The sequence below is a fragment of the Callorhinus ursinus genome, unplaced genomic scaffold, assembly GCF_003265705.2.
Source record: "Callorhinus ursinus isolate GAN/ISIS: 27379988/994484 unplaced genomic scaffold, GSC_fseal_2.0 scaffold19, whole genome shotgun sequence".
NCBI classification, from domain to species: domain Eukaryota; kingdom Metazoa; phylum Chordata; class Mammalia; order Carnivora; family Otariidae; genus Callorhinus; species Callorhinus ursinus.
The window spans coordinates 24342594-24368426 of NW_027397081.1; the positions used below are offsets into that span (position 1 = coordinate 24342594).

The following is a 25833-nucleotide window of genomic DNA, read 5'->3' on the forward strand; positions in this document are numbered from 1 at the left end:
AAACCAAAACACAACAACCCTCTGCTTTTCCAGAGGTGAAGTCAAGACAAATAAAAGGGAGAGAAAGAATTTCCTATCATCCAGTAACTCCTGCCCAGTGGAGTCTATGAACAGCATCTCAAGACCATTTGCTTAACCAAAGTTCAGTGGAAAAACATCTAACATTTCCATGACCTTCTTTTCTAAACTTCCTAAGTGGCTCAGAGAGAGGCTGCCCGGGGAAACTCCAAATGGAACCTAAAAATATTATCTCCTGGCTTTATAAACATCGGGAACGCTAATGAAGTGAGGAGCAGCAGACCTAACGAATGGAACATTTCATTCAGGTTGGGAGGCCCGAGCAGAGGATGAACTCATCTCTGAAGGCAGTCAGGAAGGCCCAGGAGGGGCCAGATGAGGACCAGGGAGGTGAAAATCAACACAGGGTGAAGAAGGAAAGAATAACAGTGAACTAGGATACATAAAGCAGAGCAAGAGTGACCACTATTCTAAACATCAGTAAAACAACCCCCTTGCAAATCAAACTCCCCATCCTCATTCTGCTGACCAAGTTTGGACAAATGAGTGCTCCTCAAGGCAAACGCTCTGTATCTTCACTTTCACGTAATTTGCAAAGAGGCCAGAGGGGGAACCAGGTTGTCTTGGTCTCTCCTTACTCTAGTGTGCTGTAGGAATATTCTTATAATTCCCACTCTCCTGATGCTCACCTGGTTGCCCAGCATGGGTATGTCTCTCTTAGCTTCCCATCCCCCTTATGTTGATACTCTTTGAGGACAAATGTGCCACCCTACTTTGTATGCCCAATATCTCATGCAGAATAAAGGCTCCACAACTAAGCGTTGATTGATGACAGACAGAATAAAAGTGTTCTACTGTAACCAAGACCCTAAACCAGTCATAAACCTTGAATTACCACTGGTCCAACTGAGGACCCAAACACCAACCACCCTACCAGTAGCTCTGACGAGTCTGGACAACGAGGATGCAGATATTGATCACATCCTCTGCTCTATGGCAAGTACTGGGCTACGCATTAGGACTATGGAAATAAACAGTAAATTCCCTTGGCTTAGAGGGAGAGAAACTGAAGACAAAGAGCCTTCTGGAACAACCTTCGGATTTTGTTCTGAAGAGTTTAGGGTGTTTTTTGGGTTGGTTGGTTTGTTTGTTTTGTTTTAATTTAGTAACTTCTTAACTGATTTTAAAATCATCCCGACGGATGACTCTCATAACCCTGTCTTGTTTACCCAACAAACCTCAACTGAGTGCCTATGACAGTCCAGGTACTCGGCCAGGCACTAGGAACAGGGCAAGGACGAAGGCCTACCCCCGAGGTACATACAGAGGAGCAGCAAAGACAAAAATCAGTAATTGCAACACAGTGAGATGATCTACAATTCAGGTACTCACCAGTATTGGGGGAATGCAACTGGGGCCTAAACCAAGAGATTAATGATAATAGTAATAATAATAGTAGTCCTTATAAATTCAAGAGATATTTAGAGGATAAGATTGACAGGACTTGTGCCCAACTCAGTATGAGGATCCAGTGATCATCTGCTCCTTTTGTATTCTAGAGTTTTCCCCTCTTCTGCTACCAGACCCCTCCCACTTCCCTTTTAGGAAAGACAAGAAGACAGGAGCTAAAGAGAGAGAAGGAGGAGAAAGAAGAGGAAGAGAGGAATAAAGAGACCCAGGAAGAGCAGGGCAAGGGACTTGACGAGGTTATTGCTATGCTAGAGTTCCCCCGGCTGGCTCTTCTGGAACTTCTCAGTTCTGTGAGTCAAGAAATTCCCTCCTCAGCTGAAGTTAATTGAGCCAGATTTCTGCCATGAGCCGCAAACAACATAAGGGTTAAGGCAAAAAGGAGGGAATCAATACTAACTACTAGTTTCCTAGGCTGGTGATTGGTAGATCGTTTGACTTTGGCCAAGACAGGATGGAGGGTCTAGGTTGCGTTATGGAGGCAGGAGAGAAAGGGATGAGCTCAGGTGTAACTTTGAGACAACTGTGTGATAGCCAGGTGAACTATTCACAGGAAAATATTCATGGAGTAGACTTTTTAACATTAACCATTAACTGATGAAACTGAAGTACCCTTTCCCCCTAAAGTATTCTTTAATTTACAAATTTTCTTTGAAGGGATGGATTGTTTTTATAATTATTATTACCAAAAAAATAAAATAAAATAAAATAAGCCTGGCACATCTGCACATGGCAAAGTACTAGTTCCCAGCCAGAAAGAGGAAAACGATTATGTGTTTGAAAGCAACCCAAACCGGGGCGCCTGGGTGGCTCAGTCAGGTATGCGTCTGCCTTCAGCTCAGGTCATGATCCCAGGGTCCTGGGATTGAGCGCCACATCGGGCTCCCTGCTCAGCGGGGGATCTGCTTCTCCCTCTGCTTCTGCCACCCTGCTCATGCTCTTTCTCTCTCTCTCTACCTCAAAAAAATAAAATATTTTAAAAATCTTTAAAAAAAATAAAGTAACCCAAACCACACAGATTCTCTCTTGCTTTTCCAGCAGGTCTTCCACTTTGGCTGGGGGGAGGGGAGAATGATTAATTTCCACCTGCCCACCTGCCACAGATATCAGGAAATACGGGTAGTGAAAAGAATAAGTGAACAATAACAATGGGAAAAATGCAGAAGGACATTTCAAACCCTCAGTCCTTTGCCCCCAAATCTTATTGGTTGAGCTCTCATGCCTAGCTGAGTCCCCTTTTTGCTTCACTCACTGAAGCAGAACTAAAAGATTATTCTCGAAATCAATAGCTTTCTTTTCATATCTGACCTGCTCGTTCCCACTTGATAGATTCCTAAAACATTCCCTTGAAGTTCCCTTAAAAGGTTTTTAAATTTTTGTCTTTATGTGATAGGAGCAGAAGGATAATAAAAAATGGCTTAAGCTACTTTTGAAATGTCCTGAGAGATATTTGAGGGGATAGGCAATTCACAAACTCCTTTAATAATGGATTTCAGAGTTAAATTTCACCATAGCTAATCTAAACCTCTCTTTTCCCATTTTTTCCCATTTTTCCCCCTCAGTCTTCAATGGATCTAAAGACCAGCTGGTAACTCCCTGATGATACATTATGAAGAGTTAAATCTGCATAGTTTTCCATCGTAATTGATTTTATACTTCGTTCCAACTCACTGCTCACCTGAAGCTTGATTTCTATGAAAGGCAATGAATAATTTGAAGAGGAAAAGTAAGTCAAGCAAGGGAAGAGGAGAGGACATTTGGTGTAGCACTGGATGTCATAGCACCAGTAAAGTTGAATATTGTCCTAACTATAGAGACCACCCTAAGTGTTAGAGGAAAGCTGTTTTCCTTAGAGATTTCATTGTAATTTCAATTTTTTTTTGTTTTTTTTTAAATATTTTATTTATTTATTTGACAGAGAGAGAAAGAGAGCACAAGAGAGGGGACACAAGCAGGGGGAGTGGGAGAGAGAGAAGCAGGCTTCCCGCTGAGCAGGGAGCCCAATGCGGGGCTCGATCCCAGGACCCGGGGATCGTGACCTGAGCCAAAGGCAAACGCTTGACAACTGAGCCACCCGGCGCCCCTGTAATTTCAAGTTTTTAAGTGCTCTCTGATATAAAAACAGGTAGAGAGCAAAGCAAATGTTCCTTCAATTCCATTAAAAGTTGTGAGATCAGGAAGAAATGCTGAAAGGGCAGATGGAAAACTGATTAATTGTTGAAAGAAAGAAAGAAAGAAAGAAAGAGAGAGAGAGAGAGAAAGGAAGGAAGGAAAGAAGGAAGGAAGGAAGGAAGGAAGGAAGGAAGGAAGGAAGGAAGGAAGGAAGGAAGGAAGAATATGGAATTTCCCTCCACTGCAGCCCAGTCAGTAATGCTGGGAGAGGCAGGCCGCCCCCGGGGGAATTGCGGATAAATGCACTGAGGTTTAGAAGCCTCATCCCAGAGCCCCTCACCCCTGCCTGCTCCCAATTCGGCTCAAAGACATTTCAATTCCATTCTCTTCCAAGGCTCCCCCTCTCCCATCTCCAGAGCAGCAAGCCCGAATCACATCATTGAGTTTAAAATAAAGAAATGCTTTTCCTAAAGAATTCGCACACAAATAATCTCATTACCCCAGTGCTTAGGTTTATACAGCAGACGTCTTCTGCCAGGAGGAAAAAAAAAAAAAAAGCACTCTACGCTCACTCACATGGAACAGCTGCGGGGAGAAAAATGGTATTTAATTCATTGTGAAATATTCAACAATGGCTACACTGCACTTTTAAAAGCCTTTTGATAGTAAAACCCACAGAGAACAGCCCATCCTGTGTGCTGAAAAGCAGCTTCCCCACAATTAGTCCCTCTATTCAGAGGTCTGAGAAGTCTGTGTAAACTTCAGCACGTGCTGTGTACACTGTGGATAGCTTCAAGGGTATAACCTTTCACAAACTTCTTAGGGTTTAGTCTTGCTCAGTGACTCTGTCTGCTCCCAAAGCTAGCTGATGGAGGAGAAAGGGGGCAAAGGGGCTATGATGCTTAGGGGACAGACCCTAAAGGATTGCCCAGCAAAGGCAAACCCACTCTCCCAACGGGCCCTGCAGATGACCAAGCTCCTTCATGCCCGATGTCAGACCCAGAGGAAGAGAGAAGATCCAAAAAGATAGGCTACACAGGCTCGTTTTCTCTATTCAGCACGAAGATTTTCATGGGTCTCTGGTTTGTGGGACAATGAGGAAAGCTCATATTCTCTTACCCTCTAGGACGGACACTAGCTACCAGGGATGAGGCAACAATGAAGACCTAAAAAAAACATTTTAGAGGCAGGCCAAGTTTGCATCAAGGTCAGAGCATGGGTTTTGCAGTAGGATCCCAGGTTTACCGACCCTCTCCCTCTCAGAATTACAGTTAGACTTCTTTGGGAGGTCCAGTTACCTCACTGAGCCTCATTCATCTCATCTGTAAAATGGGTCATAATATCATCCTCAGAGGAATGTTTTAAGAGTGAAATCACCACACATGTGTGATTCTTAGTATATAGAAAATATTTAATGAATGACAATTACTCCTCCTCTCTAGTTGTTCTAGAAAGAAGGCAGGTCTTCTCTTGGGACTTGCTACAATAAGATTATTTAAAATTGAACAAGAATAGGACATGAACTATTTTAACTCTACATTCTTAATTTTTTTATTAATCAGGAGAGAATCAACAGAAATAGAGACAGGCACAGATCTCCAACTGGAAATTCTGAGGGATCTGAATTATGTTGGAAACAAAAAACCTACCAAAAGTCAAGCAAACTTTACATCATGATAGGTTGGTGTTGTTGTTCAGGAACTTTAAACTCAGATTTTCAAGGCACAAAGTACCGATGAAATGCCTGAATATCTCAGGTATGGTTGAAGCAACCACTCTTCTGTTAATTCCAGGCTTCCCTCAACTCTCCAGGAGCAGGACCACAGACGTTTCAGCCACTTTCCTTATAAAACCCGACATTCAACTTACCAACATCACGTAAGCCTAAAGCCCTGTTCAGTGAAGAATGTCCAGCTGTCCTGACCAAAGAAGAAGGAAATGCTAAGATGTCACTGGGCAGTTCAAAGGAGCTGACCTAGGGTGGGGTCATCTCTCTCCCTAGATTTGAAACTTCTGAAAATGGTCTCCACTTGACTAAGCCAGTCTGTGACAGTGGATAGAACAGTTAGTAGTTCCACAAGAGGCCAAAGATCAGAAATGGGGGCAGAGATCCTGCAGGGTGCCCAGAGTTGGAGGCAGTTGGGTGGGGGTATGCAGCATCTGGAGGCCTATGTGGGCGCCATGGTTGTTTTTGCACACATTGTTGGTGGGGGGGGGTGTGAGCTCTGGACTCTTGTCCCCTTCAGAGGCAGTGTTTCTACCACTCACTCTCCCCCCTCACACACACACACACACACATACACACACACACCCGCAGGGGGCAGCTGAGAAAGTCTATCACTAGAGGCACGTCTGTGAGAAACAGATCACAGCGTGACTCTCCCCTGTGGCTCTGGAGGAGCCTGAAGTGCTCCCCTCCCTCCCCCCCCACCTCACAGTAGAGAGGCCACAGGTCCATAACCTCCACGGACATTTGCAGAGCTCATTCTATGGAACACGAAATAAAAGGGGATGTTGAAAGGAAAAAAAAGAGAGAGAGAGAGAAATATGGCTGGTCTTCAGTCAAGGCTTCAGTGCCCAGCGTCTCTGGCACAATGGGATAGAATCCGCTTCCAGATTTAAATACACTCTCTTGGGACTGACCAGAGCGGTGAGGAGGGATTGATAGGGAGGAAGCTCCTACCACGGAATTCAATCCAGTTCCACAAAATAGGCTTTGCATACTCTCTATGTACACCATGCTTTTAAATGCTGGAGGGGATACTAAAGTCCCTTTTCTCCTGGCCAGTAGTTCTTCACTTCTTCTTGGGGGTCCCAGACCACTCGGAGAATCCGAGGAAAGCTACAGACCCTTCGGAAACTCCTTGCACACCACTGCGGAAGGATCGCACATTTCGGACGCTCAGCCGGGTCAACCACCCCTGCTCTTACGAGAATCTGCAGTTCTGAGACTTGGCAGAAAGTTGTCAGGGTTGATTTAAAAAAAAAAAAAAAAAATGTAGGAAGCAGGTAAGAAATCAAGAGAACAGCAAAGGCGACTAGAACCCTGCTCCTGTGGATATTTACAACCCCGGTACCCCCCGTGTCTCAAGCAGCTGGGCAGCAAGTCTGAGCAGACACCGGGAAACACACAAAACAACTTCAGGAGTTAGCAGCTCTGTTGTCTTGTTTTGTTAATGTCCCCTGCAAGGATGAGCAGAGGTTCCAAAGGCATATTTTCTTCAAAAGCAAGAACATCCAAAAGAATCAAACATTTTTTCCGGAGGTGGTAAGTGAATCGAACTGGGGTGTTCAGGATTGGAGTGGGGAAGGCACGCCCCTATTTTTAAAAATAGTGATCTGGAAGAGGGGATGGTTCCCCGACTAGGGGGTCAGGTGGGGGCAGGGTCTGAACTGACAGCTGCCGGACCACTCACACTGGCAGCCAAAGGTTGCCCTATACATCAGTGGAAAGGTAATTTCTCTCACAGTGCAATTAGGTCTCATGTTTGACCTATGACCTCTGGCCCATGCCATATTTATGCTCTCCAGACAGGCAGCAACAGGGCCAGTGAGTGAAGGTGGACGCTGAAGCAAGGTATTTAATGGGGAAGGGAAGGGAAGGGAAGGAAGGAAGGCAGGCAGGCTCAAGAAAGGAAGGAGGGAGGGAAAGAGGAAGGAAGGAGGCAGGGAAGGAGAGAGGAAACTGATCAATTTACAACAATCTATGAAATCATAAATTGAGACCCATGCTTTGGTATTTGCCATTTCCACACTCAATGCGGTGTTTTGTTCCCCACCATAATTCTGTGAGGTGGGCACTATTATATTACAAATGAGAAAACAGGGGGCTCAGAAGGGCTCAGCGATTTGGCCCCGTGGTTGCAGAGCGAGTAGGTGGCAGGGCTATAACACTGACCTGAATCCTTCCCACTAAATCCTCCTGCTCATTTCTAAACAGTGACAATCCACACGTGTACTCTGGGTCGAGCGTTGGGCTCCCTTCCCTATCTCTCCATCTCCCTGACCTACCTAGAACTCCCTCTGACCTCTTGCAAAACTTCCATCTCGGTGCAGAATCTATGTGTTCCAACCGTCTCTTTCCAAAGCCCGGCTTGGGGCAGAGGTGCTACCACAGACTGAATGGAAGGCATTCAGGCCCAGGGAGTCCACTCCTCTCTCCTCTCCTCCCTGCCTGGACCTGGATTTAAAAACTCTGGTCCTCGTCCTCGGACGCCCTACCTCCCGGCTTGCTCGGCTTGCTCGGCCCGCGCCAGCGTCTCTGGCAGCGCCAGGGTTAACCGGCCAGCCCTGCGGAGCAATGATTTCTGTTTTATTTCAGCAGGGGAAGTGTGTGCCTGCCTGATTAGCCTGATGGTTTCCTCTTTTCCCATAACCTCCAGACCCCCATGGCCCAAGTGTTTACTCTCTGAAATAAAAAATCTGCTGGTGTTTTTCTTTTTGTGTGCTCGTGTATTTTGGGAGGATTGCAGAGGAGGGAGGCGGGGTAGGGGTTAGGGACGCAGAGGCTGGGGGAGGGAGCGAGACACCTCCCCCTGCGGGGCGGCCCTCCCCCACCGGGCAGCCCTCCCCCACCGAGCCTCCTCCAGCTGCGGACTCTGGGCTCAGACCCCTGGCCGCAGTGCAAGAAAGAAACTTATTAATGAGGGAGCTGGGTCTCCGGCTTCAGCAGCTATAAACACAGCGAACATCTGGAAAGAGAGAGTCAGAGTCTCTCCGCGGCCAGACACTGAGAAAAACAGGCTGTCTCTGCGCATCCAGCCCCCACCCCTGCGCGGTCCCACGCAGCAACCCTCTCCTCCCGGCCGGACTCCAGCTCCCACCCCATTCACCCAGCCTGAGCTTTCCATTCACAGAGTGGAGCAGGGCCGGGCCAAGCCAAGCGGGGGCCGACGCCAGGCGTGGCATCCACCGTCCCCAGCCCCCGCTCGAGGAGTTCCAGAAGAGGGGTCAAACTGCTTGAATCAAATAAGAACTCGCTGCCCCGGGGACCTTTTCCCAACTCAGACCAAATATTTGTGGTTTGAAAAAGTTCAGAGAACTTTTTTCTCCCCAGCCCCCTGGGATTTTCAGTGCAAGGCCGTTACATCCCAGGATTTTTGAGAAGGGACGCGTCGGAGGACAGCCAACAGAAGGTTTGCATTCTAACTGGAACTCCACTAAAGGTTTCTTCCCTGAGGGGACCTTCCTTCCCAAGCACCTACAGAAATGATTCACATCTGCAAAGACGTTTGCAATCCTTACTGCCCTGGGCTGCTAGGCACAAGTCTAGAGAGACACAAGACTCTGGTCCCTAATGGGGCAGAGCATCTCTTCTTGGTCCTCACCAGGCTTCCTTCACTGGTAAAAGGAGACACGTGAACGATAAGGTTGGCAGGTGTCAGAAAATAAGCCGTGGGCAAGATGAGTGGGCAAGAGTCACTGGATAACGGTGGGGCATCTACTTTCTTTGGCTCACTTAAATTCACACTCAAATCGTGCTGAAAGGAAAAAGAAGGAAGGTAGCATTTATTGATCACCTGCTATAGGCCATGACCTTTTAAGTATATACCCCATTTGATGGGCACAAGACCTCTTTGCAATCAGCGCAAGTATCCCACCTGTTAAAGGTGAGAGGACAAGATTCCGGGCATGTTCTTGCTCTTTTCCATCACACCACTGCTCAACCCTTGGCTTAGACTCATAAACATTTATACCACTAAGTTCTTGTAATGTGCATATGACCTAGCAGACTCGAAAGCTGCCAAGGGGTCAGGAGATGGGAGTAGGAAGAAGGCGATGTGACATTGGTAAATGGGAGCAAATCCAGTCTGTAGTGGGAGTAAGATCCTTCACTTATGGAGAACAGAGTCAGGCAGTCATAGATATCTCCTCAGAAGAAGAACAAAATAATATAGCAAGGGAATAGGGTAGCTTTTTTGCATATAGATTCTCTTCCTAATGCACTACAGCGCTCTTGCCTCCTGGCAACCTCTGGTCCTCTCAGAGGTGCGATGTGGGGCGGGGGGCAGGGATTCTTGTATCCAGCTTCCCTCAGCCCTGTCCCCTGGTTATGACTTGCCAGGGCAGCTAGGCCCAACCATAGCCCTCAGTGCAAGGTCGTGAGACAGGGTCATAGCTTCCTCCTTCCCCAAGGCCACAACTATCAAGTCAGCAGCTGAGAAGGTCACAGTTTTCCCTGTGAGGAATGACCCACATTACAGCATCCCAGAAACACATACACACACAGAGGATCGGAACTGTTTTTGAAGAACAAAGAGACTGAAACAGGTCCTCCAGAGAAGGAACACACAGCCTGAAGGAGGAAAGAACAGATATGTGCAGCAGATAGAGTTGAAAATACTGTTCTTTAAAACCACGGGGCCATCTGAGATGGTCAGCGGAAAGGCCAAACGTGCTAGGCGAATAAACACTTCGGAGCAAGGTGACTCTCCATTCAACAAGTCGGCCTGGCATTCTCTCGACATTCTCAACGCTTAAAAGCCAAACTGGAGGCATCTGCTTCTCCCGTTGAAACTTCCCACCTGGTTGTCAGCTAGGCCAGGTTTGATCTCTCCCAGCTGCCTGGCCGTCTGAAAAAGCCCCAGGAGAGACCAGAAACTTGGGCTCCCAGTACATCTCCCACTTGAACTTCCAAAGTTTATTTGAGAAAGACTTTCTTTCGTTCTACCATTTTACTAGTAACTTTATTTTAGAAATACTAAATAGCGAGATCCAAAGTCACACACACTGCCAAACATTATCTTATGAGTAAGTGTAACATTTCACGTGGGAGCCATTTCTTCTATCATGTAAGTGTACCCCACCCCCCCGCCCCGTAACACGCTTGAACAAAGGCACTTAGAGACAAGGAACGAGTCTTCCCCTTCTCCAGACATCTGCTCTGTTTCCAGTACGTGGCACTGACCACCAAAAGTATTCAACCAATCAGCAGGTCACTATATGACTCAATGATACACAGACATTTCTGGACACTTCAGGGCGATGAATGATGATGGCGAACATTCATATGGTGCTTGCTAAGTGACAGCGCTGCTTCAGGCTTCACATATATTAACTTAGTGGTTTTCAAAGTGTGGTCTCTGGACCAGCAACAGCAGTAGCACCTAAGACCTTGTGAAAAATGCAAATTCTTGAGTCTTACCCCTGGGGATAGAACCCAACACCCTGTGCTTTAACAAGCCGTCTAGGTGATTCTGACACACTTTGAGAACCACTGGTATAGGGGAGGAAACGAGTACGGAGATACAGTAAGTTGCCTAAGGTCACCCGGTTAGGAAGAGTTGATGTGCAAACCCAAGCAATCTGGTTCCAGAATCTGGATTCTTTACCAATATACTATGCATACTTCCTTTCTCATGAAGAAGAAGTGGAAGGTAGGCTGTAAACGTGGGTAGATGAGGTTTTTATTATGTTCAATGACCAAAAACCTACCAAACTGCATTATACAAGAAGAAATATAGTATTGTCTTGCTTCTGAGGACCACGGAACGGAGACCACAGGTTCATTCCCATAGGGCTAAGTTGGGGATATTGTCTTATGCGGCTACAGACTGTTTGCCAGCCCTAAGCAACTATTTCACAAAAGGGAACCTTAGTTACAGCATCATATCCATAAGTTTGGCTGATTCAAGACAAATCCACCCAGGAAATGAAAAATAACTTGAGAGTATATCACTCTGGAAGGGTGCTCATCAAGCGTCATATTTTCTGATACACACTGTTGTCATTCATAATATTAAAATTAAATATGGGCAGCTGTCAACTGGTGGGATGGACTGTGGTCTTGTGGCCTGGGTGCTCAGTTGGGTCTCTGATGTCGGTTTTCTAGTTTCCAGTGGAAAACAGGCATTGCATGACTCCAGCTCACTGGCTCGATCCAAAAAATGGTGTACCATCTACTGTGCCCCTTCTCAACAGGACTGTGGTTAGGAACTCGTAATAATAGTTAATGGCAGTGAAATGTTAATGATTTCTTAGAGACAGGAGTAAGAGACTGACCTAAAAAAGGATTCTTGCTATGATGATTGAGAGAAAGGGCTGATGTTGGGGACAGAAGAGTAGACACGAGAACAGAGAGGAGGCAGGGTCAGTGGGCTCCACTCCAGTCAGACTATAAACAGTAACAGACATTTCAGCCCTGTCTGGTGTAAGGGGCTCCATTGATTCACAAGGCTCCCTGACAGAGGGATGACGAGGAGCCGACACAGAAAGGGCCATTCATTCATGCAGAACACCAGCTCCCCGTCCCCATTGGCTCTTGCTAATGGCTCCAGGCTCAGAGGGATGAGGGGGAGGAGGCGGACGGGGAGGAGGAGGAGAAATAAAAGAAAATGATGACTACGAGATTGTCATGAAGAAATGTACAGCTGCACGGGCAATTGCATGCAAATGTGGCTTCCCTTTTTAGCCGTATAGTTAATGTCCTCAAATTCATCTGGTTTTTTTCTCTTTCATATCTTCCCCTCCCCTTCTTGCCTTGTCTTTTTCCGGGCTCCCCTTCTCTTGCCTTCCCATTCAGCTTTCATTTTCTCTTCCCACCCTGCTCCACCTGTCCACCCAAACCTCTATTTTCTGTCCATTCCCATGCTTCTCTGTCTTCCTGGGCACCCTTCTTATCATCTGTTCTGTCCAACCCATCCTTGACTGTCTTGGTTACTGAACATTCTCTCCCGCTCACCTGGTAGGCTCTTCCCCAGTCATGTTTCCTCTCAGCTCTATTCCCTGTCTCCCCACCCCCTTCCTTACCGCCCCCCCTCTTCCTCAGCCTCTGCCCCTTCATGAATAGGAGACACATTATTAGGAAGGGGCCTGATGTTCCTCGATGGCCCCTCCTGCCGGGTATTCCAGTCACTGACAGATGTGGAGTCCTTGGAAAAGAAGTTCATTCATTCCTTCTGAGAGCACAAAACGAGAGATGAGAGCGGGGGTGGGGAGTGGCCATGAGACAGAGGACGGGAAGGAAACTGAAGTTATAAATAGGATAAAAGAAGATGAAAAAAATGTAGCGTATTTTTTTTCTCTCTTTCTTCTTACTCAACACATCTCCAAGGAAATGTGCTGCAGCTGGAGATATCATTGGTTGGTCCATGTCTTCATCTCCCTTCTCTATAACCCCAAATCTCCTTCCAAAGGACACCCATCGCCGAGGAGAGCTGGACCACAGCCCAGAAATAATCACTGCAACTATTTCGTCTGGACAGCTCAAAAGGCAAAGGAGGGGCTGGAAAAGCTCAGGGTTCTTGCCAGATATTTCCATCAGAGGGAGCCTAGGGCAGAAGGAAATAGAGACCTCACATTTGCCACCAAGGCACCGCTCCCCACGGACGCTTTCTAGTATTTCTGAGCGGTGGTTGATGACAACCAGGTCATTTTAGGACTGGTTATTATACACACCCATCTTCCCATCCTACTCAGAAGCCACTAGTCTGTGTGACCCTGGCTTCCTTCTTGCAACAACGAAGTCGACTGTGGGAAGAAGACTATATTATCCTACTATGAATCCTCACATTTTAAAGCAGCTTCATCCCCAGAGGTTCTTCATGTGCATCACAGACACGGTGTCCTTGGCCCTGAAATAAAAATTCTTTTGCCTTTGAGAACCTTGACAAAGAGGAGAATGAAAAATCATCTTTACTTGGGAATGTATGTACTTCTCAGCTGGAAAAAAAAAAAAAAAAAAGAAGGACCATGTCTTTTAGCTATGAAGAAGGGGCATTCTGATCTTGAGGCTATGGACCAGCATGGAATAACCTCAGCTCTTAACAAGATGTAACTTACAGCAAACAGAAGCACCATCCAGAGCGGAAAGTGTTAAGGCAAGGTAACTTTAAACTGGGTTGCACTGAAAGATACAAGACTTAAGCCTAGTGGCACTGATAGGATTCAAGAACTATATAAATGTAGGTACAACCATCCTGACCTTTTGCTTATACAAATAAGATCTATTTGTTTAGGGGCTCCTAGGTGGTTCAGTCGGTTGGGTGTCTGCCTTCAGCTCACGTCATGCTCCCAGGGTCCTGGGATTGAGTCCTGCATCAGGCCTTTTGCTCATCGGGAGCCTGCTTCTGCCCTTCCCCCCCTTCGATTGTACTCTCTCGCTCTGTCAAATAAAAAAATTAAATCTTTTTAAAAAGATCTATTTATTTAGAATAGTTTGTAAAGGATGACTTTTGTCATCTCTTAAAATCTTAAGTCCTTAAGTCTAACCTGTGAACAGGTGCGAAGTCCTCCCTGTCTCTTTTTCAAATGGATAAATAGCTGAGACATTTGTATTTATGCTTGGAAGAATCAAGCAGAAAGTGACAGCATAATATACCAAGTCTGAAATCCAAGGGCGATGCCAAAGAATATCGCAAATATCAAGGCTATTGAGTCAAGTCAATACAGGGATTGATTTCATTCTGCCCTAGAGAAGAACCAGATCACTGGAAAGCGACTCCCATGCCTTCCCCCCAACCCCCACCAAATGCTACAGCATCTTGCTTTATGCCTCTATATTTCTGGTCAAAGCTAAAGCATGGGCAACAAAACAAACATTTATTTTCTGTCTCTGCTATTATAAAAGTAGTCTACCATATCGTTATGTGCGGTAAAGAAACATTGAACAAAAAGGTTGTATTTAAGTGAGCTCCCAGTGGCTTTCTCCCTATGTCATGCCTTAGAATTACATATTTTCAACATGTGAGAGTTATGAGATTTCTTAGGCTAAGAATTCATCCTGAGAAAATACGTATTTGTACTGGTTTTTTTGGCATTTGGATATATAATCTGGCCTCATGATAAATTGAACTTAATACCCAAATCCATCACTTCAGAATCCCAAATCAAATTTTACATTTTGCGTTAAAAGTAAAGTAACAAAAACGCTAACAGGTCAACACGGACTCGTGGAATTTGTGAGATACACAGTGACCTTTGCAAAACAGAATGGTTATAAGGACTCTCAACCTGTCAGGTCTCCGGGAGAGGGGACCCGTGGGAGAGCTCTCTCGAGGAATGCAATTCCTGCTCACCAGGGGGCAGCACGGTGACCAGCAAGTCAGGGAGAGAAGAGAATGCTGGGAGGAGCGGAAGGAGGTCTGCGAGGGAGAGTTGGGGAGAGAGAGAGGATGGAGGAAGAAGGAGCCAGATGCAGGTGGGCACCGGCCAAGAAGTTGAGGACAATGGGGAAAAAAAGATGAATAAAGACATTCCGTTTTGTAAGAAGGCTAACTCCAACTGCAGAACTTCTAGGCCCTTTGTCAACAACCAGGCAGAAACGGGTGAGTCTCAGGAAATGCATGGTGCACAGAACTATTTACAGAATGAAGACCTGAAGCAACCTCTCTTGGGCTCATTCCTAGAGTTTCATCTTCCTGTCGCTGGAGAATAAAGTGGGACTTTCCATTAGAGAACAATAGCATCTTGTCCCCACATAAGCCATGACAGATGTTGTTGCTGCAGAGAATGCAGCCCACATCACCCTGCCACTGTCCTCCGACTCTATCTGTAGTCCGAGCCTTTGTTCATGTTCCTACCTGAGCCACAGTGTTCCAGACCAGTAGGAACTTCCTGAGTGGCTGCCTCATCCCAGAAGGGGTAGTAGGCTCTTTGCGGGTGATAACTGGACTGGAAACCACAGGCCATTCGAGGATCTTCGTAGGAGTTGATAGGTCCCTGCCTCTGTGACAAGGGAAAAAAATAAGGAAATATATTAACAGGAAAATCTCTATACTCTAGCCCGAATGCAGTAATAACTTCCTATCATTCAACCACATGTGAGTAGGAATCATCCATAGATGATAACAGAGTAGAACCAACTACTGATCACATACCCCTACCCCCAAAAAAAGACAGGGAAGGAGAAGAGTTTCTTACTTAGATTTTCATCCATTTCTTCAAGCATCTGACAACTACCTTTTCCAATTTTCAAATAAGGACCCATGATTAGCAGCAAGGCAGAATCTTGGCCATCTTTATCCAATCCTGGCCTTTGAAATTTTTTGTGTTCTTACTCTGTAAAAACACCATAAACTGATATTCTTACAAACCATTCTACTCTCATAGAACCAGTAGGTGACAAATGCCAAAAGAAAACCAAAAAATGGGCTAATGTAATAATAATCACTCGTTTTTCAGTTAATCCATTGTGCATGGGTTTTAATGATATTGATAGCTAGACAGAAATTTTCAGTTTCTCACAACATTTGGGAACTTGTGCCACTCTTTCATCCATTTTATGAAAATCATAAAATATACCATCTACCCAGTACCCTTTAAGGAAGGCAGATGTGCTTCCTTAAACAGATGTGGGAGGCATATTTTGCAGTGTTTGAGACCCTATTCTTTGAAGCTAGGTATATACATGGATTCAAACCCTGGCTCTACCACTTACTAATGGAAAGCCTGGGCCTGTTCCTTTACCTAAACCTGTTTACTCATTTATAAGGTGAAAATAATACCTACCTCATAAGGTAGGAAGGATTAAGTAAAATATGTGTAAGAAAATTATATTTAAAGCAAAAGAAAATATGAAATGCATGTGTAAATTGTCTATGTGATGCCTAATAAAAGGTAGATATTATTTTAATATAACAGACCCTTAACATTCCTGGGATTGAGCAAGATGGTTAAAAAGTAAGACACAAGGGGTGCCTCAGTGGCTCAGTCATTAAGCGTCTGCCTTCAGCTCGGGTCATGATCCCAGGGTCCTGGGATCAAGCCCGGCATCAGGCTCCCTGCTCAGCGGGGAGCCTGCTTCTCCCTCTCCTCCCTGCCCGTGCTATCTCTCACTATCTCTGTCTGTCTCTCTCTCAAATAAATAAATAAAATATTTTTTTAAAAATGTAAGAAACAAAAGAAGCAGCAGATTCACAGGAAGATTTCCTGAGGAGTCTAATCTACACTGACCCATCCTTTACTTCTTTTTTTTTCCTTTTATCTTCTCTTATGGTCCCTCTACCTCCATAAAAAAACTTTAATTAAGATAATCAAACTCTGCTATAATTTGATGTGGTTAAATCTACTGATGTTAAGGGGCTAATTAATAATTATAGCTACTCAGATGGTATTCTCATCTCTGAAGGGTAGCTTGCTAACCCCCAGTAAGACCCTCTCATTGGAGAACCTCCTATGCCCTCTCTCCCCCTGAGCAGCAGGACAAGAACTCAGCGCTGTTCTGTTAGATTCAACATTCCCTATCTACTCTCTCTTCCCCATTTTGTGATTGTCCATTAACTTAAGCTCAGAAAAAATAACGTAAGAGAGTATACTGGCACAGAGAAAAATGATAATCGAAGCCAAAACATAGAAGGACATTTGTGCACATTAAGTAGGATAACATTTTCCATAATATTCATAAAATCATTCAAAATAGGGCTGGATGAAGTTTACTTTGGGGCTGTTCAACTTCTAACTGGGCTAAAGGTGCCAAGAACATAATAATGCCCTTGGAACTGAATGGAGTCTCCTTGAGTTGTTGAGGAGCAAAAGCTAACAAAAGCTACTTGGCTTCTGCTACCAGACCCTTGTGAGAACCACTAGAATGTAAATGGAGCAATGATGTTCTGCTATTTGTGTTTGTGACCAAAAGATTTAGGGAAATCATTGGCAAGAACACTCTACTGAGCTTCAGTCAGAAAACGTTTCCTGAATTCTGGTTAAAACCCTTTTGGGGACATTGTATTTTCATATTGTAAGCTCCCAAGGCAACAACTTTTGAATTCCCAAGGATTAGTAGGTCTTCAACAACACTTTGCCACTGAATCAATTTGAAACACATTTCCTAGACTACCTGTGTGCTCTCGATATCTATCCCCAACTTTTGATATTTCTCTAGAGTCTTCCTCAAAATCCAATGTCAAGGATCAGAGTTGTAGGAATTGGGTCTCGAGTGAGGAAATTTTTATTCTAAATTATATAGAGGAGAATTCTAAGTTGCCTACCCCTGTTCTTTTGGGACAGTATATGCATGGTTTGCCTAAACCCTCCTTGTAGGAGCCTTAGAAGATGCCGTAGACTGTACAAGTAGAATCCTTGTAGATAGGTAGTAGGTAGTTTGTTATAGGCTCTGCAAGGGTATTAAAAACCTGAGGGGAAATTTTTGTTTTTGCATTTTATATCATTTACTTATTTTTTTATATTTGTTACTCAAGTATAGTTGACATACAATGTTATGTTAGTTTCAGGTGTAGACCATAGTGATTCAAGAAATCTGTATATTACACTATGCTCCCCATGATAAGTATAGCCACCATTTGTCACCATACAATGATATTACAATATTATTGATTATATTTCCTATGCTGGAATTTTATAACTGGAATTTTGTACTCTTAATTCCCTTCACCTAATTCATCCATTCCCCAAGCCCTCTCTCTTCTTGCAAACACCAGTTTGTTTTCTGTATTTATGGGTCTGTTTTTGTTTGTTCATTTGTTTTCTTTTTCTTTTTAGATTCCAAACGTAAGTGAAATCATACAGTATTTGTTTTCATCTGACTTATTTCACTTAGCTTAATACCCTCTAGGTCTATCTGTGTTGTCACAAAAGGCAAGATTTCATTCTTTTTTATGGCTAAGCAATATGCCAGTGTGTGTGTGTGTGTGTGTGTGTGTGTGTGTGTGTGTGTGTGTGTATCTCACATCTTCTTTTTTTTGTTTAAATTTTTTATTGTTATGTTAATCACCATACATTACATCATTAGTTTTTGATGTAGTGTTCCATGGTTCATTGTTTGTGCATAATACCCAGTGCTCCACGCAGAACATGCCCTCTTTAATACCCATCACCAGGCTAACCCATTCCCCCACCCCCGTCCCCTCTAGAACCCTCAGTTTGTTTTTCAGAGTCCATCATCTCTCATGGTTCATCTCCCACTCCGATTTCCCCCCTTCATTCTTCCCCTCCTGCTATCTTCTTTGTTTTTTTTTTATACTGTTGAATCACAGATCTGTACCTCTGAAACAAATAATGCAATATATGTTAAGAAAAAAAAAACAAAGAAGAAGGTATCTCACATCTTCTTTGTCCATTCATCTGCCCATGGACACTTAGGTTGCTTCCATATCTTGACTATTGTAAATAATGTGGCAATAAACATAAGGGTGCATGTATCTTTGCAGTTAGTGTTTTTGTTTTCTTTAAGTAAATACCTAGTTGTGGAATTATTGAATCATATGGTAATTCTATTTTTATTTTGAGGAACCTCTATACTATTTTCTATAGTGCCTGCATAGTTTGCATTCCCATTGACAGTACACAAGAGTTCCTTTTTCTCCATCCTCACCAACACTTGTTGTATCTTGTTTTGTTGATTTTCACCCTTCTGACAGGTGTAAGGTGATATCTCATTGTGATTTTGATTTGCATTTCCCTGATGATTAGTGACATTGAGCATCTTTTCATGTGTCTGTTGGCAATCTGTAGTCTTCTTTGGAAAAATGTCTGGTCATGTCTTCTGCCCAGATTTTGGATTATTTGCTTTTTTGGTGTTGAGTTGTATAAATTCTTTATATATTTTGGATATCAAACCTTTATCGAATGTACCATTTGCAAATATCTTTTCCCATTTGGTGGATTGTCTTTTTGTTTTATTGATGGTTTCCTCCACTGTGCAAAAGCTTTTTATTTTAGTGTAGACCCAACAGTTTATTTTTACTTTTGTTTCCCTTGCCTGAGGAGACATATCTAGAAAAATATTACTAAAGATGATGTCAAAGAAATTACTGCCTATGTTTTCTTTTAGGAGTTTTATGGTTTCATGTCTCACATTTAGGTCTTTAATCCATTTTGAGTTTATTTTTGTGTATGGTGTAAAACAGTGGTCCAGTTTCATTCTTTTGCATGTAGCTGTCCAGTTTTCCCAACACCATTTGTTGAAAAGAATGTCTTTTCCCCCATTGGATATTCTTGCCTCCTTCTTTATAGATTAATTGGCCATACACGTGTGGATTTATTTCTGGGCTCTTTATCTTGTTCCAGATATGTGTCTGTTTTTCTGCCAGTACTGTTCTTTTGATTACTATAACTTTGTACTATATCTTGAAATCTGGGATTGTGATACCTCCAGCTTTGTTATTTCTCGGGATTACTTTGGCTATTCAATGTCTTTTTTTGTTTCATACAAATTTCAGGATTATTTGTTCTAGTTATATGAAAAATGTTATTTGTCTTTTGATAGGGATTACATTGAATCTGTAGATTGCTTTGGGTAATATGGATATCTTAACAATATTAATTCTTCCAGTCCATGAGCATTGTATGTCTTTCCATTTGTTTTTGTCATCTTCAGTTTCTTCCATCTTCTTCTTACAGTTTTCAGAGTATAGGTGTTTCACCTCCTTGGTTAAATCTATTCCTAAATGTTTTATTCTTTTTGATGCAAGATGGGATGGAGAACTTTTTCGGGTTTACAAGCTTAAGCTTTCTCTGCTAAGGAAAGACCACTGATGGTAAAGTGTAGTGTGCAAAGAAGTGTTGAAGGAAAATTATCTGGATGCGCTGTGCAAGGGAGAGATGGAAGGCCGAAGGAGTACTTTGTGGGTTTGGGATAAAGCAATGAGGTTCCAGACACAGGCAATGACAACAATGTAGCAGTGTGAAGAGTCAACCCCCCACCTCTGATTAAAACCATGTTCAGCGGCAGACTGAATATGTAACTGGCTTTTTTTTTTTTTTTTTTTTTTTTAGGACTCGCTCCTGCCCCAAACCAGGCTTTTTGTTATGAGGGATAGTTCATATATTATTTTATAAATGGAAATTTATTTTTAAGACATATTTTCTCTTCAGCTGTCCTCAGTGGAGCCAGAGGACCCTATTTTTAAGAATGAGAAGGAGGTAGTGCACCAAGCCTACCATGAACAACAAACATCTTTGTTAGCGGATACTCCTGGAAGCACCATGACTCTTGTTATCTAGACACCTGCCTGTTTATTAGACATTTCACAAACTGACTTAATACCTATTTCATAGAGTATGAAAATGACATTTTTACTCAACAGAACCACATAGCTAGTTCCAATTCATTTTGAAACTGTCTTAGTTGAGAAGAAAGAAGCAGGTTATTAACAGGTCAGAAATCTGGGCTGCACAACCCCCACCTCATTGCTTTAAAAAAGCGCCACCCAAAATAAGTTTGAGTCTCTTTGTTGACACTGTCCTTTCCTGGCTGCAACTGGAGGTGAGCTCATGAGATGCAAGCAACATTTTCAGTCTCTGTCACAGTTTTAAGAAACCATCCGTCCTCACTCATTCATGCCACGGGTGATTTTTGAAAAGAACTAACGTACATCATGCACCTGCTCTATGCCAGTTGGTGTGCTAAGCATTGTGCAGAAATGGTCACATTTAATCCTTACCACACTCATGCAAGATTAGTATTTCTAGCCCCATTTTGCCGAACAAACTGAGGCTTTAAGAAGACAAGTAGTGGTGCCTGGGTGACTCAGTTAGTTAAGCATCTGACACTTGATTTAGGTTCAGGTCATGATCCCAGGTTCCTGGAATCAAGTCCCAGGTCAGGGTCTGCACTCAACATGGAGTCTGCTTGTCCCTCTCCCTCTCTCTCTCAAATAAATAAATAAATAAATAAATAAATAAATAAATAAATAAATAAAATCTTTTTAAAAAAGAGGACAAGTAAATTTCCAAAGGCCACACAGCTAATAAAATAATAAAGATAGAATTCAAACCCATGTCTATTGGGTTTCAGACTGTCTTTTCTTCTACCTGTCCTACATAAAGCTTATGTGGCCCTCAGACAGATTTCTCAAGAAGGGTGACAGCTGTCCTAGGATAGGTACTAGGCAAGTTATGGCAATGTGCATTTATGGAGCAAATTTATATCATGCACCCAGTCTATGCCAAGCATCATGTTAGATGCTAAGAACACAATATGAACAAGAAATGAACTTCACCCTTAGGAACATTCAGACAAGTAAACAGGAAATTACAGCGAGGAGATGTGACAGGGTTAAGTACCAATGTGTAGGGGGAGGGGCATGGTGGCAGGTAATACTTCTTGGAGGAAGCAAATTAAGGTAACTAAAAGGCTAGGTAAGATTTAGCCTAGAACATGTGGTGAAGGACCTAGAGAGCAAAAAAAGATGATCACACACCTTAAGGTGAAAAGGAACATACAATACTACGAAAGAAGAACAAGAAAGATTCAGATAGGTGATCTAAAGAGATAAAGACCATGTTGTTTGGTGCTGAGAAGTATGAGGGAAAGGTGTGCTCTTGGACAATGTGGATGGTTGCCCGGGGGGGGCGGTAATTAGTAAGAAATAAAGCTGGAGGGACAGGATAAGATCACAACGTTGAGGGCTGTAAATACCAGACAGGAATTTGGCTCCAGGAGAAAAGCTTTGGAGGTTGCATCAGAGGTAGTGACATGGTGAATCAATGTTCTAGAAGATTCGTTTGGTGGTGCCAAGTGGAATGGGCTGAGCAAGAGAAGGAGGTGAGGAAGCTGACATAGGCACTAGAGTGCCTCACAGAGCCATATTGGAGACTGAGGCAAAGAGGAAAAAAAATCAGTACTACTAATCCTAACTTTATTTAAAATTTTTATGTTTTTTTTAAAGATTTTATTTATTTATTTGAGAGAGAGAATGAGATAGAGAGAGAGCACATGAGAGGGGAGAAGGGTCAGAGGGAGAAGCAGACCCCCGCCGAGCAGGGAGCCCGACGTGAGCCTCGATCCCGGGACTCCAGGATCATGACCTGAGCTGAAGGCAGTCGCTTAACCGACTGAGCCACCCAGGCGCCCATAAAATTTTTATGTTTTTTAATAATTTTTGCATTAACTCTGACTTTTGAAAATATCGCATTAAAATATCATTTAGCTTGATTCCTGAGTGCTGGGGCACCCCTATGTTTCACGCCCACATGAGGACTCCACTGTTGTCCTGCTAGTTCTGGAGCTGAGTAGGAGTCCAGGTACGAGGAGAGCATTAGATCAGGGTCATGAGTGTAGAGATGAAGAGGAAACAAGAAATGTGTGTTTGTGTCAGAGGAAGAACCTACATGATTTTCTAACTGATAGGAGATGAAGGAAGGGGGGGGGATTCCCAGATAATGCTCAGATTGCTTGCTTCTATCATAACAACAAAGGTGAGTATAATACAAAAGGAGAGAAGAAGAGAATTTCACCCTTAGTTGTGTTTAGGTGGAGTGATGGCAGAACAACCTGGTGGGGCTGGGGGTCCCGAAGGTGGATGCAGGGTAGGAGAGGACCAGAAAGGGTGCAGTTAGATCTGGAAACATGGAGCACCCAATGAGAGTACAAAGTCAAGAAAAATGGTAGTTCAAACAAAACCGAAAACAATTAAAAATGGGTCTGTAAAGTTGCCTACAGTTATGAGAGATGAAAGGGGAAAAAAAACAGCCAAGAGGGGCTGGTTGAAGACAGATGAAGAAAAACAAGACAGGGTACAGAGTTGTGGAAACCAAAGGCAGAGCTTCAGAACCAAGGGTGGTTGGCCAGTGGCCACCAAGGGAAGGATGGAAGCCACAGGGCCTTGGAGGGATTGGGTCGCCTCCCCCAGGCATCTTGGGAAAGCGCACTTTTTGCCCTGCTCTGTCCCACACATGGTGGCAAGCTGCCTAGGGAAGGGCACTCCTCTCCCTGTCCTCTTGGGGGCTGTCAGAGGACACAGCCCAAGCCCACATGCTTCACCTTTATGACACTGGAAACAAATAACACAGAGCCCCGGAAATCTGGAAGCTACTAGAATGATGGGCACACCCTATCCCTGCTCTGTTCTGAAGGTGAGCCTGCTCTAATGACCAGCACCACAGCGGACCACATCCATTCGCCCTCCAGTCAAGGTCTTGTCTACTTTATTACCTCTCCCTAGCTCCACCTCTCAAAGCTTTAGAGTCCGCCCCTCACCCCCCACAACCCCCTGCTGCTCTCTCTTCAGGAGCATCTTCTCGCCCTTCCCCTCCCAACCCTAACAAACCTCGCAACCATTGCTTTTGCTCATTGTCTGCCTTCTCCCTGCCCCACCACATTTGGAAAAAAAAAAAAAAAGGAATAGGGGAATATTTTCCCAACACTACCTCACAAACCTATGGTGGGGTCCGCATGTCTATAAGACTACGTGTGTTCTGTTCTTCGAGTTCATATCTGCCTTTAGCCAAGCAACCATAAATGTCCCCATGTTTGCCTACTAATTCCCTCCTTTCTATTCTGTGTGTGGACTCAGCACACAAACTCTGTGGGAGCAAATCTGTCTTTTCTTTGGTCAACTTCAGAATCCAGGGCCACGAGTATATGAGACACAAGAGCTATTTTTAGATGTTGCTGTTTAAAAAAAAAAAAAAAAAAAAACCAATGACGACAAAACAAAGATTTTACATCTAGGGGCAAAGCTGAGCGAGCATTGGAAGTGTGCCTCTGTAGGGATAGCCATTTTTCTGGGAGTATCATAGATGTCCACACACTCTAGTGGGAAGACAGAAGATGCAGAATCAGGGAGCCTGGATTCAAGTCCTGCTCTGCCCCCAAGGAGCCGCGTCACCTCCAGCTAGTCACTTAACCTCCTAGCTTTTGGTTCCTGAGGAGGCTGGCCCCAGTGATCTCCACGCTCCTTTCCAAGTCCACCGTCTTCTTCTTTTGATCCATCCACATTCTTTCTCCCGACCTGTGACCCACAGCCTTCATGGGTGGGGGAGCCTCTACAGCCAAAAGTTGTCATAGTCATAGTTTGATTCATGACATACAAGTCACCCTTTAAATTTATGAAGGCCTTCATATTGTTGCTCTAATTCTTTCCTAAAACCATGCTCAAACACGTCTTGGATCCCATGCCCCCCATTTTTTAGCAGAGAACAGTGAGGCTTTGAAAATACCTGTCTACAGAAGAACTCTCAGGCCTCCTGCCTCGTTGATGCTCAGGAAAAGTCTGTGCAACCAACAGACGGTCTCTCAGCTTTAACCCTTTCACCCCATTGCGCGCAGTGGGCCTTCCACATGGGCCCAAACTCCACAGACTTTAATCTAGTCTGGGCTTCCTCATCATCAGAGGATGCTAGAACAGACGCCTCCTTTCACTCATCCCCAAGCACGTCGCGGAGAAGCTCTTTGGGCAATGCTAAGGGCAAGTTTTGGGCCGACCACATCTGGCCTTCATAAGGACACAGAGGCACATGTGCTTCGGGAGGGCACGTGTGTCCTGCTCCCTGGAGAGGCAGAGGGGAAGGAGGCAAGCAGAAATACTCCTGAGCTGAGATTCAGCCTTCCTCAGCACTCCCGTCGAAGAGGAGGGAGGGGCGGGTGGTGCCGCCACAAGAGAGGCAGGAACAGACAAAATAGGAAACTCTCAAAGGGCAGTTTAATTTTAGACTCAAGGCCAGGAAATTCTTCTTAAAACAATAAGAGTGATGGGCTTGGGCCTTGGTGAAAGGGCAGGCCTGACCTCCTGCAGGTTTCTAAGGGAGAAACACGGAGCCCGGATGCAGTGTCACAGAGCCGGGCACCTCGAACTCCTCCTGGAACGGGGACCACGGCTGAGGCTGCTCGTGGCAGCCAGAGACCACAGCGCCCTCCACCCACAGCCAACCCTAGGTGATACCAGCTGACACTCCCGGGTCTCTGACCCTTGCCACCAGCCTGAGCACCTGGCCTTGACACTTTCCTGCTGAGAGATCGCAGGGAGACACATGTTCTTTGTTGGCTTCTATCCCCTCCCTTAGCATGAAGCCTGCAGCCTCCCAGGGACTCCAGAGGCGACAGCTTCGGGCACCCTGTAGAGCAGAGATTAGAGGTGCCAGATGACTGAGGGCCTCGGTCCAGGCCCAGGGGTCATGGGTGGAAAAACTCACCCAGGCTACAAGACCCAACAGTAGTTCCAATTTGCTGAGTGCTCTACAAAATGTAGTTTGGGCTTTTTCCTAAATCCGGAAAGACCCCTTCCTCATAAGTAAGACAGCTAGATGTGTGAATGAAAGTCTATTGTAAGTTCTTTTACATTACCACATATCTAAAAAATGATGAAGATAAATTCAGTAGTAAGGAGTGTCCTTAGCCGGGAGTCAGGAGATCTGGGTCAGACACCACTTCCCGCCGGCTCTGTAAAGTCAGGCAACTTATTTAATCTCTGAGGACCTTAAATTCCAGATATCAGGAGATGGCCTGTAGGTTGTGTCCTGGCTCTGAAATTCGCTAGCTGGTGCTCACTGAACCCAGTATTTTAGAAAAGCCCCTCTTTTTAAGATGCTGGAAAAATATACGTGATTACTCTTTCCTTC

The 25833-nt window shown here is 44.4% G+C and overlaps 1 protein-coding gene across 2 annotated transcripts in view; it reads right to left on the reverse strand.

Annotated features, from left to right (window-relative positions):
- Nucleotides 1–25833, reverse strand: part of ETS1 (ETS proto-oncogene 1, transcription factor) — a 112039-nt gene that overhangs the window by 80647 nt on the left and 5559 nt on the right. For both annotated transcript variants that reach the window (XM_073903964.1, XM_073903963.1), the window contains exon 2: nt 15117–15261. In XM_073903964.1, coding sequence (XP_073760065.1) covers nt 15117–15261 — 145 coding nt within the window. The remainder of the gene's footprint in view (nt 1–15116; nt 15262–25833) is intronic.